The 14,892-nt window shown below is 37.8% G+C and overlaps 1 protein-coding gene across 1 annotated transcript; it reads left to right on the top strand.

The window, feature by feature from the left end:
• Positions 1–7,186: 7,186 nt before the first annotated feature.
• On the top strand, positions 7,187–14,806 carry hemk2 (HemK methyltransferase 2, ETF1 glutamine and histone H4 lysine). The gene is made up of 7 exons (XM_026252840.1): positions 7,187–7,263; positions 9,390–9,531; positions 9,600–9,686; positions 9,765–9,855; positions 11,300–11,383; positions 14,051–14,192; positions 14,272–14,806. The coding sequence occupies exons 2-7, from the start codon at positions 9,404–9,406 to the stop codon at positions 14,376–14,378; spliced, it is 639 nt and encodes a 212-aa protein (XP_026108625.1). The 5' UTR covers positions 7,187–7,263; positions 9,390–9,403; the 3' UTR covers positions 14,379–14,806.
• The last annotated feature ends 86 nt before the right edge of the window (positions 14,807–14,892 follow it).

Genomic DNA, 14,892 nt, shown 5'->3' with positions numbered 1-14,892 from the left:
CAGATCATTATTTAGTTCTGTGTAAACTTCATATAGCCAAAATTGTAAATTCTACTTCTTGTTACAAGTATCGAAGAACCATCACTTCTACCACAAAAGACAGCTTTTTAAGTTATCTTCCTGATGTATCCGAATTCCTTAGCATATCCAAAACCTCAGAACAACTTGATGATGTAACAGAAACTATGGACTCTCTCTTTTCTAGCACTTTAAATACAGTTGCTCCTTTACGCTTAAGAAAGGTTAAGGAAAACAGTTTGACACCATGGTATAATGAGCATACTCGCACCCTAAAGAGAGCAGCCCGAAAAATGGAGCGCAGCTGGAGGAAAACAAAACTAGAGGTATTTCGTATTGCTTGGCGGGAAAGTAGCATATCCTACCGAAAAGCATTAAAAACTGCTAGATCTGATTACTTTTCTTCTCTTTTAGAAGAAAACAAACATAACCCCAGGTATTTATTCAATACAGTGGCTAAATTAACGAAAAATAAAGCCTCAACAAGTGTTGACATTTCCCAACACCACAGCAGTAATGACTTTATGAACTACTTTACTTCTAAAATCGATACTATTAGAGATAAAATTGCAACCATTCAGCCGTCAGCTACAGTTTCGCATCAGACAGTGCACTATAGACCCCCTGAGGAACAGTTCCACTCATTCTCTACTATAGGAGAGGAAGAATTGTATAAACTTGTTAAATCATCTAAACTTACAACATGTATGTTAGACCCTATACCATCTAAGCTCTTAAAAGAGGTGCTTCCAGAAGTCATAGGTCCTCTTCTGACTATTATTAATTCCTCATTGTTATTAGGACATGTCCCCAAAACCTTCAAACTGGCTGTTATTAAGCCTCTCATAAAAAAGCCACAACTTGACCCCAGAGAACTAGTTAATTATAGACCAATCTCGAATCTCCCTTTTCTGTCCAAGATACTAGAAAAGGTGGTATCCTCACAATTATATTCCTTCTTAGAGAAAAATGGTATATGTGAGGATTTCCAGTCAGGATTTAGACCGTATCATAGTACTGAAACTGCTCTCCTTAGAGTTACAAATGATCTGCTCTTATCATCTGATCGTGGGTGTATCTCTCTATTAGTTTTATTGGATCTTAGTGCTGCGTTTGACACAATTGACCACAACATTCTTTTGCATAGACTTGAACACTTTGTTGGCATCAGTGGAAGTGCATTAGCATGGTTTAAATCGTACTTATATGACCGCCATCAGTTCGTAGCAGTGAATGAAGATGTATCATATCGATCACAAGTGCAGTATGGAGTACCTCAAGGCTCAGTTCTAGGGCCGCTACTCTTCACGCTTTATATGTTACCCTTGGGAGATATCATCAGGAAACATGGTGTTAGCTTTCACTGTTATGCTGATGATACGCAGCTCTATATTTCCTCGCAGCCCGGTGAAACACACCAATTTGAAAAACTAATGGAATGCATAGTCAATATAAAAAATTGGATGACGAGTAATTTCTTACTGCTAAATTCAGAAAAAACAGAGGTGTTAATCATAGGGCCTAAAAACTCTACTTGTAATAACCTAGAACACTGTCTAAGACTTGATGGTTGCTCTGTCAATTCTTCGTCATCAGTTAGGAACCTAGGTGTGCTACTTGATCGCAATCTTTCCTTAGAAAGCCACGTTTCTAGCATTTGTAAAACTGCATTTTTCCATCTCAAAAATATATCTAAATTACGGCCTATGCTCTCAATGTCAAATGCAGAAATGTTAATCCATGCATTTATGACTTCAAGGTTAGACTACTGTAATGCTTTATTGGGTGGTTGTTCTGCACGCTTGGTAAACAAACTACAGCTAGTCCAAAATGCAGCAGCAAGAGTTCTTACTAGAACCAGGAAGTATGACCATATTAGCCCGGTCCTGTCCACACTGCACTGGCTCCCTATCAAACATCGTATAGATTTTAAAATATTGCTTATTACTTATAAAGCCCTGAATGGTTTAGCACCTCAGTATTTGAATGAGCTCCTTTTACATTATACTCCTCTACGTCCGCTACGTTCTCAAAACTCAGGCAATTTGATAATACCTAGAATATCAAAATCAACTGCGGGCGGCAGATCCTTTTCCTATTTGGCGCCTAAACTCTGGAATAACCTACCTAACATTGTTCGGGAGGCAGACACACTCTTGCAGTTTAAATCTAGATTAAAGACCCATCTCTTTAACCTGGCATACACATAACATACTAATATGCTTTTAATATCCAAATCCGTTAAAGGATTTTTAGGCTGCATTAATTAGGTAAACTGGAACCGGAACACTTCACATAACACCGTACTTTCTACATCATTAGAAGAATGGCATCTACGCTAATATTTGTCTGTTTCTCTCTTGTTCCGAGGTCACCGTGGCCACCAGATCCAGTCTGTGTCCAGATCAGAGGGTCACTGCAGTCACCCGGATCCAGTACGTATCCAGACCAGATGGTGGATCAGCACCTAGAAAGGACCTCTACTGCCCTGAAAGACAGCAGAGACCAGGACAACTAGAGCCCAGATACAGATCCCCTGTAAAGACCTTGTCTCAGAGGAGCACCAGGACAAGACCACAGGAAACAGATGATTCTTCTGCACAATCTGACTTTGCTGCAGCCTGGAATTGGAACTACTGGTTTCGTCTGGTCAGAGGAGAACTGGCCCCCCAACTGAGCCTGGTTTCTCCCAAGGTTTTTTTCTCCTTTCTGTCACCGATGGAGTTTCGGTTCCTTGCCGCTGTCGCCTCTGGCTTGCTTAGTTGGGGTCACTTCATCTACAGCGATATCGTTGACTTGATTGCAAATTAAAACAGACACTATTTCAACTGAACAGAGATGACATCAATGAATTCAATGATGAACTGCCTTTAACTATCATTTTGCATTATTGAGACACTGTTTTCCAAATGAATGTTGTTCAGTGCTTTGGCGCAATGTATTTTGTTTAAAGCACTATATAAATAAAGGTGATTGATTGATTGATTGATATATATTTTCTGAAATGATGACGTCATCAGCCCATGTCTCACCCCTATTCAGACACAGCTACGTCAAGTAACAACAAAAACATTAACAAACAACGAACGATTGTCTTTTTATTAACTAACATCAACACAGATTAATAAATGTATTGTTCCATTTTCGTTTGTGTACCACGCGCAAGGTTTATCAGCAAATCCATGTCTTCTCCGTTTTAAGTGTATCTGTGTGGCAGAATTACAGCGCCAAATGCTGGTCCGGCATGTATGCTACATCGTTTTGTAGTTTCATGTGGACGCGGATATTCCTTGAGACGAGGAAAAAAAAGATTTGATTGGGGTAAACTCCGTGTGGATGGGACCCAAGAAGTAACGGGTCCTTACGGTTATGAATAGAAATGTATCGGAGTAAAGAGTACAATATTTGCCTCTCAAATGTACTTGAGTAAAGTCATGAGTACTCCCAAAAATTTAAACTTGAGTAAAGTACATATCCCTCAAAATTGTACTTAAGTACTGTACTCAAGTAAATGTACTCCGTTACTGTCCGGCTCTGGAAGACAAATCTCTTTACTCATTAGCGTCCTGAAGGAAAGATCTTTTTTTTTAATGTTCAACTGGTTCTGCTTCAAAACAACTTAACATTCTTAAAGCTTCTCTAAAGCCCCTTTCACACTGCCATTCCGGCAAATACAGGGGTAAAGTGTTCCTGTAAAGCCCCTTTCACACTGCCATTCCGGCAAATTCAGGGGTAAAGTGTTCCTGTAATTGTTCCCTGGTCGCTAGCTTTGGCACTTTCACACTGCCAGTGATGACCCGGTATATGTGCGTGCTTTCACACACATGTTTTCGTCGCGAATGTTGATCTTCCTTCAAAACAGCCGGTAAAAAAGTTGCGCGATAACGCGCGTCATCACTTCGATACGGAATTAGATCTGGCTTTTGTTCACACAGCGCTCGTTCCGGATCGATTACCGCAATGTTACTATGTCCCTGACCCGGGTTCGATTCGGTAATCAATTCCGGGACGTGGTTGCTTTCACACAGAAGGCGACCAGGCAATGTTCCGGAAATATTGCGGGTCCGACGTGCAGTGTGAAAGGGGCTTAATTGTTCCCTGGTCGCTAGATTTGGCACTTTCACACTGCCAGTGATGACCCGGTATATGTGCGTGCTTTCACACACAACCCTTGAAGATCCCGTAACGACACGTGACATCAGCGAGTGACGTGTAATGTACGAGTCGTAAACACTAGGCACGTTATCATTTCACTGAAGCTAGTGAACGATCTCGGCATCAGTGCGGAAAGTGAGGAACTAACTGATCTCTGCTTCATTACAGTTTGCACATATGTTTTCGTCGCGAATGTTGATCTTCCTTCAAAACAGCCGGTAAAAGAGTCGCGCGATAACGCGCGTCATCACTTCGATACGGAATTAGATCTGGCTTTTGTTCACACAGCGCTTGTTCCGGATCGATTACCGCAATGTTACTAGGTCCCCGACCCGGGTTCGATTAGGTAATCAATTCCGGGACGTGGTTGCTTTCACACAGAAGGCGACCAGGCAATGTTCCGGGAATATTGCGGGTCCGACGTGCAGTGTGAAAGGGGCTTAACATTCAGGCAAGGTTCTCTGATGAACAAACATTGTTCTAGTAACATTAATAGAATGTTCATTTAAAGTTGTCATATTTAAGGAATATTGGCATTTGATTGGAAATAGCCTATGACATCTTCACCAAAAGATGTGGTAAGGGTTTTATTTTTATTTTTTTCTTGAAACTTGACCCAGCTAACATCTTAATATTCACCAATATTACTGAACAGGGCAGCTGAATTGAACTACTTTCATATTTGATGATCATTAAACAGTAATTGAACAGAACTGAACCAACACTCAACTGACCTCAGCTGTACAATGACCCTTTTGTCTTTTCAGAGCTGTTTTATAGCAGAGCTCTTGTCTGTTTACATCATTGAATCAATGTTTTTCTGTTTATATATGCTTGACAAAAAAAAAAAAAAAAATGTTCTAAGAACATTTTGCTAAAGTTCCCATTAAGATATTAAAATTGTATTTCTGAATTATTTCTGAAAAACATTTTCTCTACATTATGTGATCTGAAACAAGTAGTAACATTTAAAAAAAAAAAAAATGAATATCCAACTAAAACATTTTAGGAAAAAAAAAAGGTTGAACAATGTATGAATAATGTTTTCTGTTAAACTTTGACAAAATCTTGCCAGAATCTTTATTGTTAGCTGAGAAGACGTTTATATTGTTGTTTTGCTAGTTTTTTGCTGTATCTTGTCATTGTTTTCCCCTGTTGTCTGTGACCCATGAGCTGTTTTTGAGTCATGATCCACCTCTGGAGAAGCACTGTTTTAAAGCACATTTCCAGTGAAATGTGTCAAGTTCTGCTTCACTGCTTTTCCTTCACTGCTGAGCTTTGTGTCAGGTATTATTCTAAATCTGTATTTGTTTAACACCTGGAGCTGAAGGCGTGAAAGAAATAAGAGCCATCTGAAGGTGTTTTGAATGCTGTTGATTTATAGCACACGAGTGAAGTTTTTCTTATGGCTGGATTTACAGCACCTGTATGTATTTTTGCACTGATGACTGACCAGCTTCTACAAAACAGATTATATATGTTGATCCAGAATAAGGATGTGATTATCGAAATCAACTAATATTGGCATAAATCTTACCAAATGGTGCTCTTAGAACTTCAGCCTAGAGGAAAAATTGACAGCCTGAAAGAAAAAGACTCATAGATCAATGCTGCCATCTGCTGAGAGTTTATAACATTGCTCACCATAATAATTTTGGAATACATACTGTTCAACATATTATTATTTGCAAACTATATATACCGTGTGCGTTTGTGTGTGTGTGTGTTGTGTGTGTGTGCGTGTATATATATATATATATATATATATATATATATATATATATATATATATATATATATATATATATTCCTCCGTATGACATGTTTGTGTATTTATGTTTACACACATATACATACTGTATATGATAAAACTCAGAAATCAGTTTTCTATTTAGAGGTCAAAGTACCAGTCATGAACCTTCTTAATAAACTTCCAGCCCATTGGTCGAGTTCTAAAAAGAGTGCCAGGTCCAGGATCTGTCCTCCTTGGGCCCCTGTAAAGCTCTGGTCTTTCTGCAGATCCAGGAATGTCTAAATTAAAGTTTGTCCTTTTCCTTATCACTCGCTGTACGCAGAAATTACACGTTTTACTGCTTGTCTTTTATGAGTCAGTCTTGTATCTATTATTGAGTTTGTTGGGCTGTTAGTAGGTAAAACAGCACATGGGCACTCTAACCAGGGCCATCTGGAGCTGCTCACGTTTTCGCTGACAAAATAAAAATACTTATGGCCGGCAGCCATATCACCCTGGAGCCCAAGACCAGTTTCCCACTGAAACTTAGCAGGGCTGAGCCTGGTCAGTACCTGGATGGGAGACCTCCTGTGAAAATTAGGTTGCTGCTGGAAGATGTGCTAGTGAGGCCAGCAGGGGGTGCTCACCCTGTGGTCTTTGTGGGTTCTAGTGGCCCAGTGTAGTGATGGGGACAATATACTGTCAACAAAAAACGTCCTTCAGATGAGACGTTAAACCGAGGTCCTGACTCTCTGTGGTCATTAAAATTCCCAGGAAGTCTGTTGAAAAGAGTAGAGAAATACCAAGGGTTCACACGAAACAAGGGGAATCTGCTTTTAGTTATTATGCTGCCCGCAGTTGGAATCACCTTCCAGAAGAGATCAGATGTGATAAAACATTAGCCACTTTTAAATCCATACTCAAAACTCCTAATTTTAGCAGTTCATTTAGTGAATCAGCACTGTGCTACGTCTGAACATGTTGCACTGTATTTTATGTATTTTTTTTTTCTATTCTTAACTGTTTATTTATTTTAAAATACATTTTAGATTATATATATAAAAACAATCTTGTATTATTATTCTATGTTACTATTCATTTTTATGTAAAGCACTTTGAATAACCATTGTGTATCAAATGTGCTATATAAATAAACTTGCTATGCCTTAAATTTCCTTACCGATCATAAGTTATTTTCACAACATTTCGTTATGATTTTGAAAATCGTGGCGTCATCGAATACAAAACCATGTTGAAAACTACGACTCCCATAATGCACTCGTGACAGCAACCGGAAGTGAAATATACCGAGAACACGAACTGTTGTGTTTGAAAATCATGTGCTTGCAGCAGACAGGGTAAGAAACAGCTTCATTATCGTATAGTACAACGTTTAATATGTCTTATATCGAAAAGCAGAGTAAGTTTAAAATATTAAAAATAACGATTATAAGTTGAGAAATAATCTTTACAAAGAAGATAGTAATACCATATTTCGACATTTAACGTTACCATGAGGTACGAAATGATTACAGTGTTCACAAACCATGAGGTTTAATGTTACTACTTAAATCTGTTGTATAATACATTTATTGGAAATAAATGGCACTCATTCAGTGGAAAATTAATTTCACTTTTAAAGAATATATACAGTTGTGCTCAATATTATTATACCCTTGGTAAATACATAGGGTAAATATGACCCGCTGAGTGTCATCAAACAGCTTGAAAGATCATAACCATTTTTAAAATAACTCAGACTGCATTCGTATGAAATAAGAAAGTCATATACACCTAGGATGATAGTAATTTATGGCTTAATTTTCATTTTTGGGTGAACTAACCTTTAATGAACCAGTTTGCCATCATTTTGAGTTAAGCAAACCAGTAGTAGAATTGCAAAATGGACAAAGACATACCGTCACCTCCCAAACCTTTTGGTTTGCAAAGTTTAGAAAGACTAATTCTCTGTTGCTTATAATTCCAGCTATAACCAGATATGTGAGAGATCTATGATTTATAAAAGGATGGAGTTAACAGAAGATTCTGATAAAAAATAAAACATTTGTATAACTAACATTAACCCTTCCCAAGATGGTAAGGTTGTCAAGGAGGTCCACTTTTCAAAAACGTTTACATTTTTTAATAAGAGGAGAATAATTGGCCTCAATTAAGTTATTTAAATCGGGAGTGATAAAATGCACAAATATTTAAGACCTGTTTGTAGGGATGCACAAATCGCGATTACAATTATAGATGCCACAATTACGTAATTGTTCAAAGCGGCAGTTAATTTTTTAAAGTCAACTTATGTTATTCTGCATGCTTTCTCTCTCTACGTTATCTTAAGGTTTTTCTCATTATTTTACTTTTTTTTAGTATAACATTATAATACCATTCATATTTTTTTATTTTTGTATAATTTAAAGAAGAAATAAATCCGATTATATTTGAGACTTAATACTATAGAAAAGCACTAAAAGTTTTTTTCAGTTAGAGTGTTTTCAGCTTGTTTATTTTTATATAAAAATACAGCATGCAGTTGCATCCAACAGTGGTATAAAGTTTAAACATCATTCAGTGTAAATTGTGATATTAATAATCACAGTTACAATTTCAAGGGAATAATCGACAATTATGATTTTTTTTTCATAATCGTACATCCCTACCTCTTTCCAAACCCGGTTCTCCAAGTACAGGAGAACATCCTAAGCGAACAAAGAGATAACATGTTTTTTTTTTTTTTTTTTCCATTAACTCTGATCATATGACATATTAAGATAAAAATGATGAAAAAAAAAAAAAAAAAAAAAAAACATAGTTATGAAAAGAAGCCAAAGTTAAATTTGTGAAATACTAAGTAATTTCAGTGTTTCCCCAATAAAAGTACCTTTCGAAATACTGTAATAAATTTATATGGTACTTTGGTATGAATATATGAATTTTAGTGTCAAGTAATATCAAAGTACCATATATTTACCATCTTTGTACCATGGTATCACCACATTATGTTCTGCAGCTGCTAGCAGAAAGTGACTGAATGACTTGAACATATTGGCTGTATAAAAGGACAGAAATCAGCGGTGTTATTCCAAACACGTGAGTCCAGAAGATTGGAATCAGGTTCATGAAGCTCACGTGTTCAGACGGATGCTGCAGGATTTATAGACTTCATTAAGACATTGTAAACTTCCCTTCTCTTAATCTTCTTGTTTTCAGAGCAGATTTTACACGCTTGGGGCTTTTAAAGCTCACACCATCGAGCGCTCTAACATGCCAGAGCTCAGAAAATAAATCCATAAAACTCAAAATCAAGCTGTTTGCGTGTGAACCAACACTTAAAAACCAGATTGTGCCCAGTCCGTGTGAAGGCCAGTGCATGAGGCACATTAAATCAATCCAGAAACATCTGACCACCCAACCAGGAGAATTGGACTTTGTTTCTGAACCCTATTAATATCTTGCACTGGTTTTCTCCCATCAGACCTTGCTGCTCTCATGTACCCGACACCCTTGTATGCTCCGGCCGGTCAAGGATCTTTTTCAGATGTGTACGAACCAGCCGAAGATTCGTTCCTCATGATGGATGCTCTAGAGAAAGATGCTGATCGGCTGAAGGGTAGCAGGTGATGAACATGATTGACTCTTAACTCCACTGTGTAATCCTGATCTACTAATTGGTCGATGTTTTCAGGCCATCCGTGTGTCTGGAGGTGGGAAGTGGGTCTGGTGTCCTCTCGGCCTTCCTTGCATCTGTGGTCGGGCCTGAAGCATTGTATCTGTGAGCACAGTAAAATCATGTCAGCTCACCCCGTGGTTTGTACAAATAAAAGTCACTTCTTTTGTGTTTGTTCTGCAGCTGCACTGATGTGAATCCAGCAGCGGCACACTGTACACTGCAGACAGCTCACTGTAATGACCTGCAGCTGCAGCCAGTGATCACTGACCTGGTGAGATCCACATGTTTTTTTTTTTCTTCTCTTATTTATACTATTGTAGTATTTTTTTTTTAAATGTTAAATTAGCTTTTAGTTTTATATTTTAGTTTTCATTTTAATTTTAGTTATTTTGTTGTGCTTTTGTCATTTTTGTCATAACGTTATTGAATTCTAAATAGGAATTGATAGGGCTTTGGTTCTACTAGCGATTTGATTGGAGATCAACAGCCAATCACAATTGACCTTTCATTTTCCGATTGGTTGATTTTGTGGCACACTTGAAACGCTTTTGTAAGTTGAGCGAGTGTGTGCGTCAAGAGTTGAGCACGCACGGAATTAAGAGGTTGAGAGAGAGAGAGAGGGACTTGACAGGAGCGCAGAGAATAAGTTTGTGAGCGAGCACCTGAGTAAACTGCGTGAGAGGGGTTATTACTGCACGTTAATATGGATAATAACAAACAAGCAAATACATTTATTGAGTACGGAATCGTTTTTTCTTTGCTCAAGCTAATTTTTTTTGCGATTTGTTAATTACTGTTCAAAATATAATGTAATGTGCTTGCAAAATATAGTTCTCTGTGCTCAAAACTTACAATTACTCGCTCAGGATTGTGGCACAAAAATAACGCCATAGATCGGCGCACCCCCAGTAAAAACATGTTGAAACAGCGCATCCTTGCAGTTTGAGTGATGGTGGAGAGACACAGAGGAGACTATTATTTTTGTTTTCTTAGCTTACAAACAGTATTCTCGTCTCTTCATAACGTTATGGTTGAACTTCTGATGGCAGAATGCAGATGGTATCTTTCATACTTTTCTGGACTTTGACAGTGTAACTTGATTGGCAGTGTATGGGACAGTCACAAGCCTCCCAGTTTTCATTAGAAATATCTTAAATCGTGTTCCAAAGATGAATGAAACTTTTACAGGTTGGAACAACATGGGAATAAGTGATTAATGACAAAATTTTCATTTTGTGGTTGAGTATCCATTTAACAACAGGGATATAATCATAACCTAAAATAAACACAAAAACTAAAAATTTTAATTAACGTGAAAACAAGGGGGGGAAAAAAACAATTTCAAAATATTACTATAACAAAAAGTATATATTAGTGATACTAAAATATCACTGGTTAACAATAACAACACTGTTTTACACCTGGAATGAGCATCTTTATGGATCGAGTGATCCAATCAAGTGTTGAAATTAAATACAGCCATCAGAAGAACAGTAAAGGACCACCATTTCACCTGCCAATCATCTGCAGTGGTACAACAGGCAGTTAAACTTGTTCAGTCTCATCACAGTGACGGGAGACGTGCATTAATAGCAGATGTGATGTCTTTTCTGAGATGGATGTTAACAAGTTTTCTCAGTTTGTGTACTTTTTCTGTCGTATGATTACTTCTTTTATCATGTTTGTTGTTTCAGTCGTTTTGTTGTGTCTCAAAGGTCCAGTGTTTTTTGCCGAGGTTGAATGGAAAAGTGGACGTGCTTCTTTTCAATCCACCATATGTCATCACACCATCAGAAGAGGTAAACAAGTGTCACATTATATGATCAGATACTGAGTAAAAAGTTCTGAAATCATTCAAGAAAAAAAACATGCCCCTGAAAGTGAAAGAGATGCCCAATATGTAGTATTCAAAACACTATGAAGTAATTTCCTGTTTTCCTCTATTTTTCTGACAAAATGTTAATGGTGTTGAAAAATAATTGATTAAAAATTCCTCAGCAGAAATCTAAAAAAATCGGTTCTCCTCTGGCCAGACACAACCAGAATAGTGAGGTTTAATTCAAGGCTGCAACACAGGTGCAGTGGAGGTCAATGCTAGGTAGATTTTATTTAAAGTTTTTTTTTTTTTATTTAATTTATTTAATTTTAATACTTATTTTAGTACATAAAGTAAAATTTAGTTAAAATTTTAATTAGACCTGGTGACTGTGGAGGCCATTTGAGTAAAGTGAACTCCTGTTCATGTACTTTTCCCCAAATTCTGAACCTACCATCTGAATGTCATAGCAGAAATCAAGACTCAGACCAGGCAACATTTTTCCAATCTTTTATTGTCCAATTTTTGTGAGTGTATGTGAATTCTAGCCCGTTTCCTGTTCTTATCTGACAGGAGTGGCACCTGGTGTGGTCTTCTGCTGCTTTAGCCCATCTGCTTCAGGGTTCGAAGTGTTGTGCATTCAGAGATGGTATTCTGCATACCTTGGTTGTAACGAGTGGTTATTTGAGTTAGTGTTGCCTTTCTATCTGCTCTAACATCAGCAAGGCATTTTTGTCAACACAACTGCCACTCACTGGACATTTCATCTTTTTGGGCCATTCTGTGTAAACTTTAGAGATGGTTGTGTGTGAAAATCCCAGTAGATCAGCAGTTTTTAGAATGCTCAGACCAGCCCGTCTGGCACCAACAACCATTACACGTTCAAAGTCACTTAAATCCCCTTTCTTCTCCATTCTGATTCTCGAACTTCAGCAAGTCGTCTTCACCACATCTACATGCCTAAATGCATGTGATTGTCTGATTTGTGTTACCAAGCAATTTAACAGGTGTACCTAATAAAGTGGACAATTGGTGTATGTATGTATATGCTGAGGTGCTGTTCATATAATTACAATATCATCAAATAGTTGATTTCACTAATTCTATTCAGAAAGTGAAACTTGTATATTATATTCATTCATTACACACAGACTGATATATTTTAAATGTTTATTTCTTTTACTTTTGATGATTATAACTGACAACTAAGGAAAATCCCAAATTCAGTATCTCAGAAAATTAGAATACTAACTTAAGACCAATACAAAGAAAGGATTTTAAGAAATCTTGGCCAACTTTAAAGTATGAACATGAAAAGTATGAGCAGTCGATCAGTCTGTGGCACTGCTCAGGTGTTATGAGAGCCCAAGTGGCTCTGATGGCTCTATTTGCTCTAGTGGCCTTCAGCTCTTCTGCATTCTTGGGTCTGGCGTATCTTCCTCTTCACAATACCCCATACACTTTCTATGGGGTTAAAGGGTTAGTTCACCAAGATAGCAAATTTATGTAATTAATAACTTACCCTCATGTTGTTTCAAACCCGTAAGACGTTTAACTTTGGAACACGGTTTAAGATATTTTAGATTTAGTCCGAGAGCTCTCAGTCCCTCCATTGAAGCTGTGTGTACGGTATACTGTCCATGTCCAGAAAGGTAAAAAAAAACATCATCAAAGTAGTCCTTGTGACATCAGAGGGTCGGTTAGAATTTTTTGAAGCATCGAAAATAAATTTTAGTCCCAAAATAGCAAAAACGGCGACTTTATTCAGCATTGTCTTCTCTTCCTATCTGTTGTGAGAGAGAGTTCAAATCAAAGCAGTCTGGATATCCGGTTGGCGAACGAATCATTCAGTTCACCAAATCGAACTGAATCGTTTTAAACTGTTTGCATCTCTAATACGCATTAATCCACAAATGACTTAAGCCGTTAACTCTTTTAATGTGGCTGACACTCCCTCTGAGTTCAAACAAACCAATATCCCGGAGTAATTCATGCACTCAAACACTACACTGACTGAACTGCTGTGAAGAGAGAACTGAAGATGAACACCGAGCCGAGCCAGATGCAGTCCACTCTTTGTGAATCTCCCCCACATTTTTGAATGGGTTTTGTTTCAAAATCCTCTCCATAGTGCGGTTATCCCTATTGCTTGTACTCCTTTTTTTTTTTCTACCACATCTTTTCCTTCCCTTCGCCTCTCTATTAATGTGATTGGACACAGAGCTCTGTGAACAGCCAGCCTCTTTTGTGTCTTGCCTTCCTTGTGCAAGGTGTCAATGGTCGTCTTTTGGACAACTGTCAAGTCAGCAGTCTTCCCCATGATTGTGTTTTGAGATCCTGAATTTGGGTTTTTCCTTAGTTGTCAGTTATACTCATCAAAATTAAAAGGAATAAACATTTGAAATTAGTCTGTGTGTAATGAACAAATATTATATACAAGTTTCACTTTTTGAATGGAATTTTAAGCAACAAAAAAGGTTTTTGATTTTTAAAATGGTTTTAAATTTAGTTTTAGCTAACAGTAATATCTCTGTGTACAGTCCACATGAGATTAATTGTGAGCTACTAGGTAATGTATCTGATACTAATGAGGACTGTAATCTTTGACATGATGTTTAACAGCATCACAAGTTGTGTGTTTTGTTTTCAGGTAGGCAGTTGTGGGATCGAGGCATCGTGGGCCGGCGGGATCCGTGGCAGAGAGGTGATGGACCGATTCTTTCCCATGATTCCACAGCTGCTGTCTGATCATGGCCTTTTTTATCTTGTGACCGTTTCAGAGAACGATCCAGGTTTGAGTTTATGTTCAAGTTTACATTCACATCAGAATCCTCACAGTTTTTGAACTGGACTCATGTTTGTCTTCTCTAGAAGAGATTGTGGATTTGTTGGGGAAATCAGGACTGAATGGACACAAGTGTTTGTCACGTCAGGCTGGGCGAGAGAGACTTTCTATACTGCGATTCAGTAAGTCCTGAATAGCAGATGACCATCGGCACATGAAGACTGAAATACACGTGATGTCCAGCTTTTTCTCATCCAAAGGGTTTATTAGTATCATTATAAAAATCAAGCTGATGTTTTGAGGTCCGTCCCTCTGCAGAACCATCAGTATTTCAGGCTGCGTTTGTTTCCATAAAGTCTGCTGAAGCTCAACAACTGGGTCAGAAGGACCTAGTAAGTGATTCCTAACGGATTGATGGGCATTTTGACGGCACGAGCCCATCAGCTGAGCCGTTTATCCTGATTGTGTCAGATTCCTGCTGCTTCGGTTTCATTCTTTCAGTTACACTCTGACTGGTTGTTTTTGAGCAGCGCATGTTCACTATGGAGTATTAAACGCTGTTACTGACCTGCAGTGAATTCCAGAGTGTCAGGATACCAAAGTCATTTATCACAAAAACAATAATGTTTAGTATTAAGTCTTGGTTGTTTGATTCTTTTTTTTTTCCGACTGTTTTACACAAACTAAGAGACGCATCACCATACATT

The sequence above is a fragment of the Carassius auratus genome, chromosome 1, assembly GCF_003368295.1.
Source record: "Carassius auratus strain Wakin chromosome 1, ASM336829v1, whole genome shotgun sequence".
In the NCBI taxonomy this organism is placed as follows: domain Eukaryota; kingdom Metazoa; phylum Chordata; class Actinopteri; order Cypriniformes; family Cyprinidae; genus Carassius; species Carassius auratus.
This window is presented reverse-complemented; position numbering and strand designations above follow the sequence as displayed.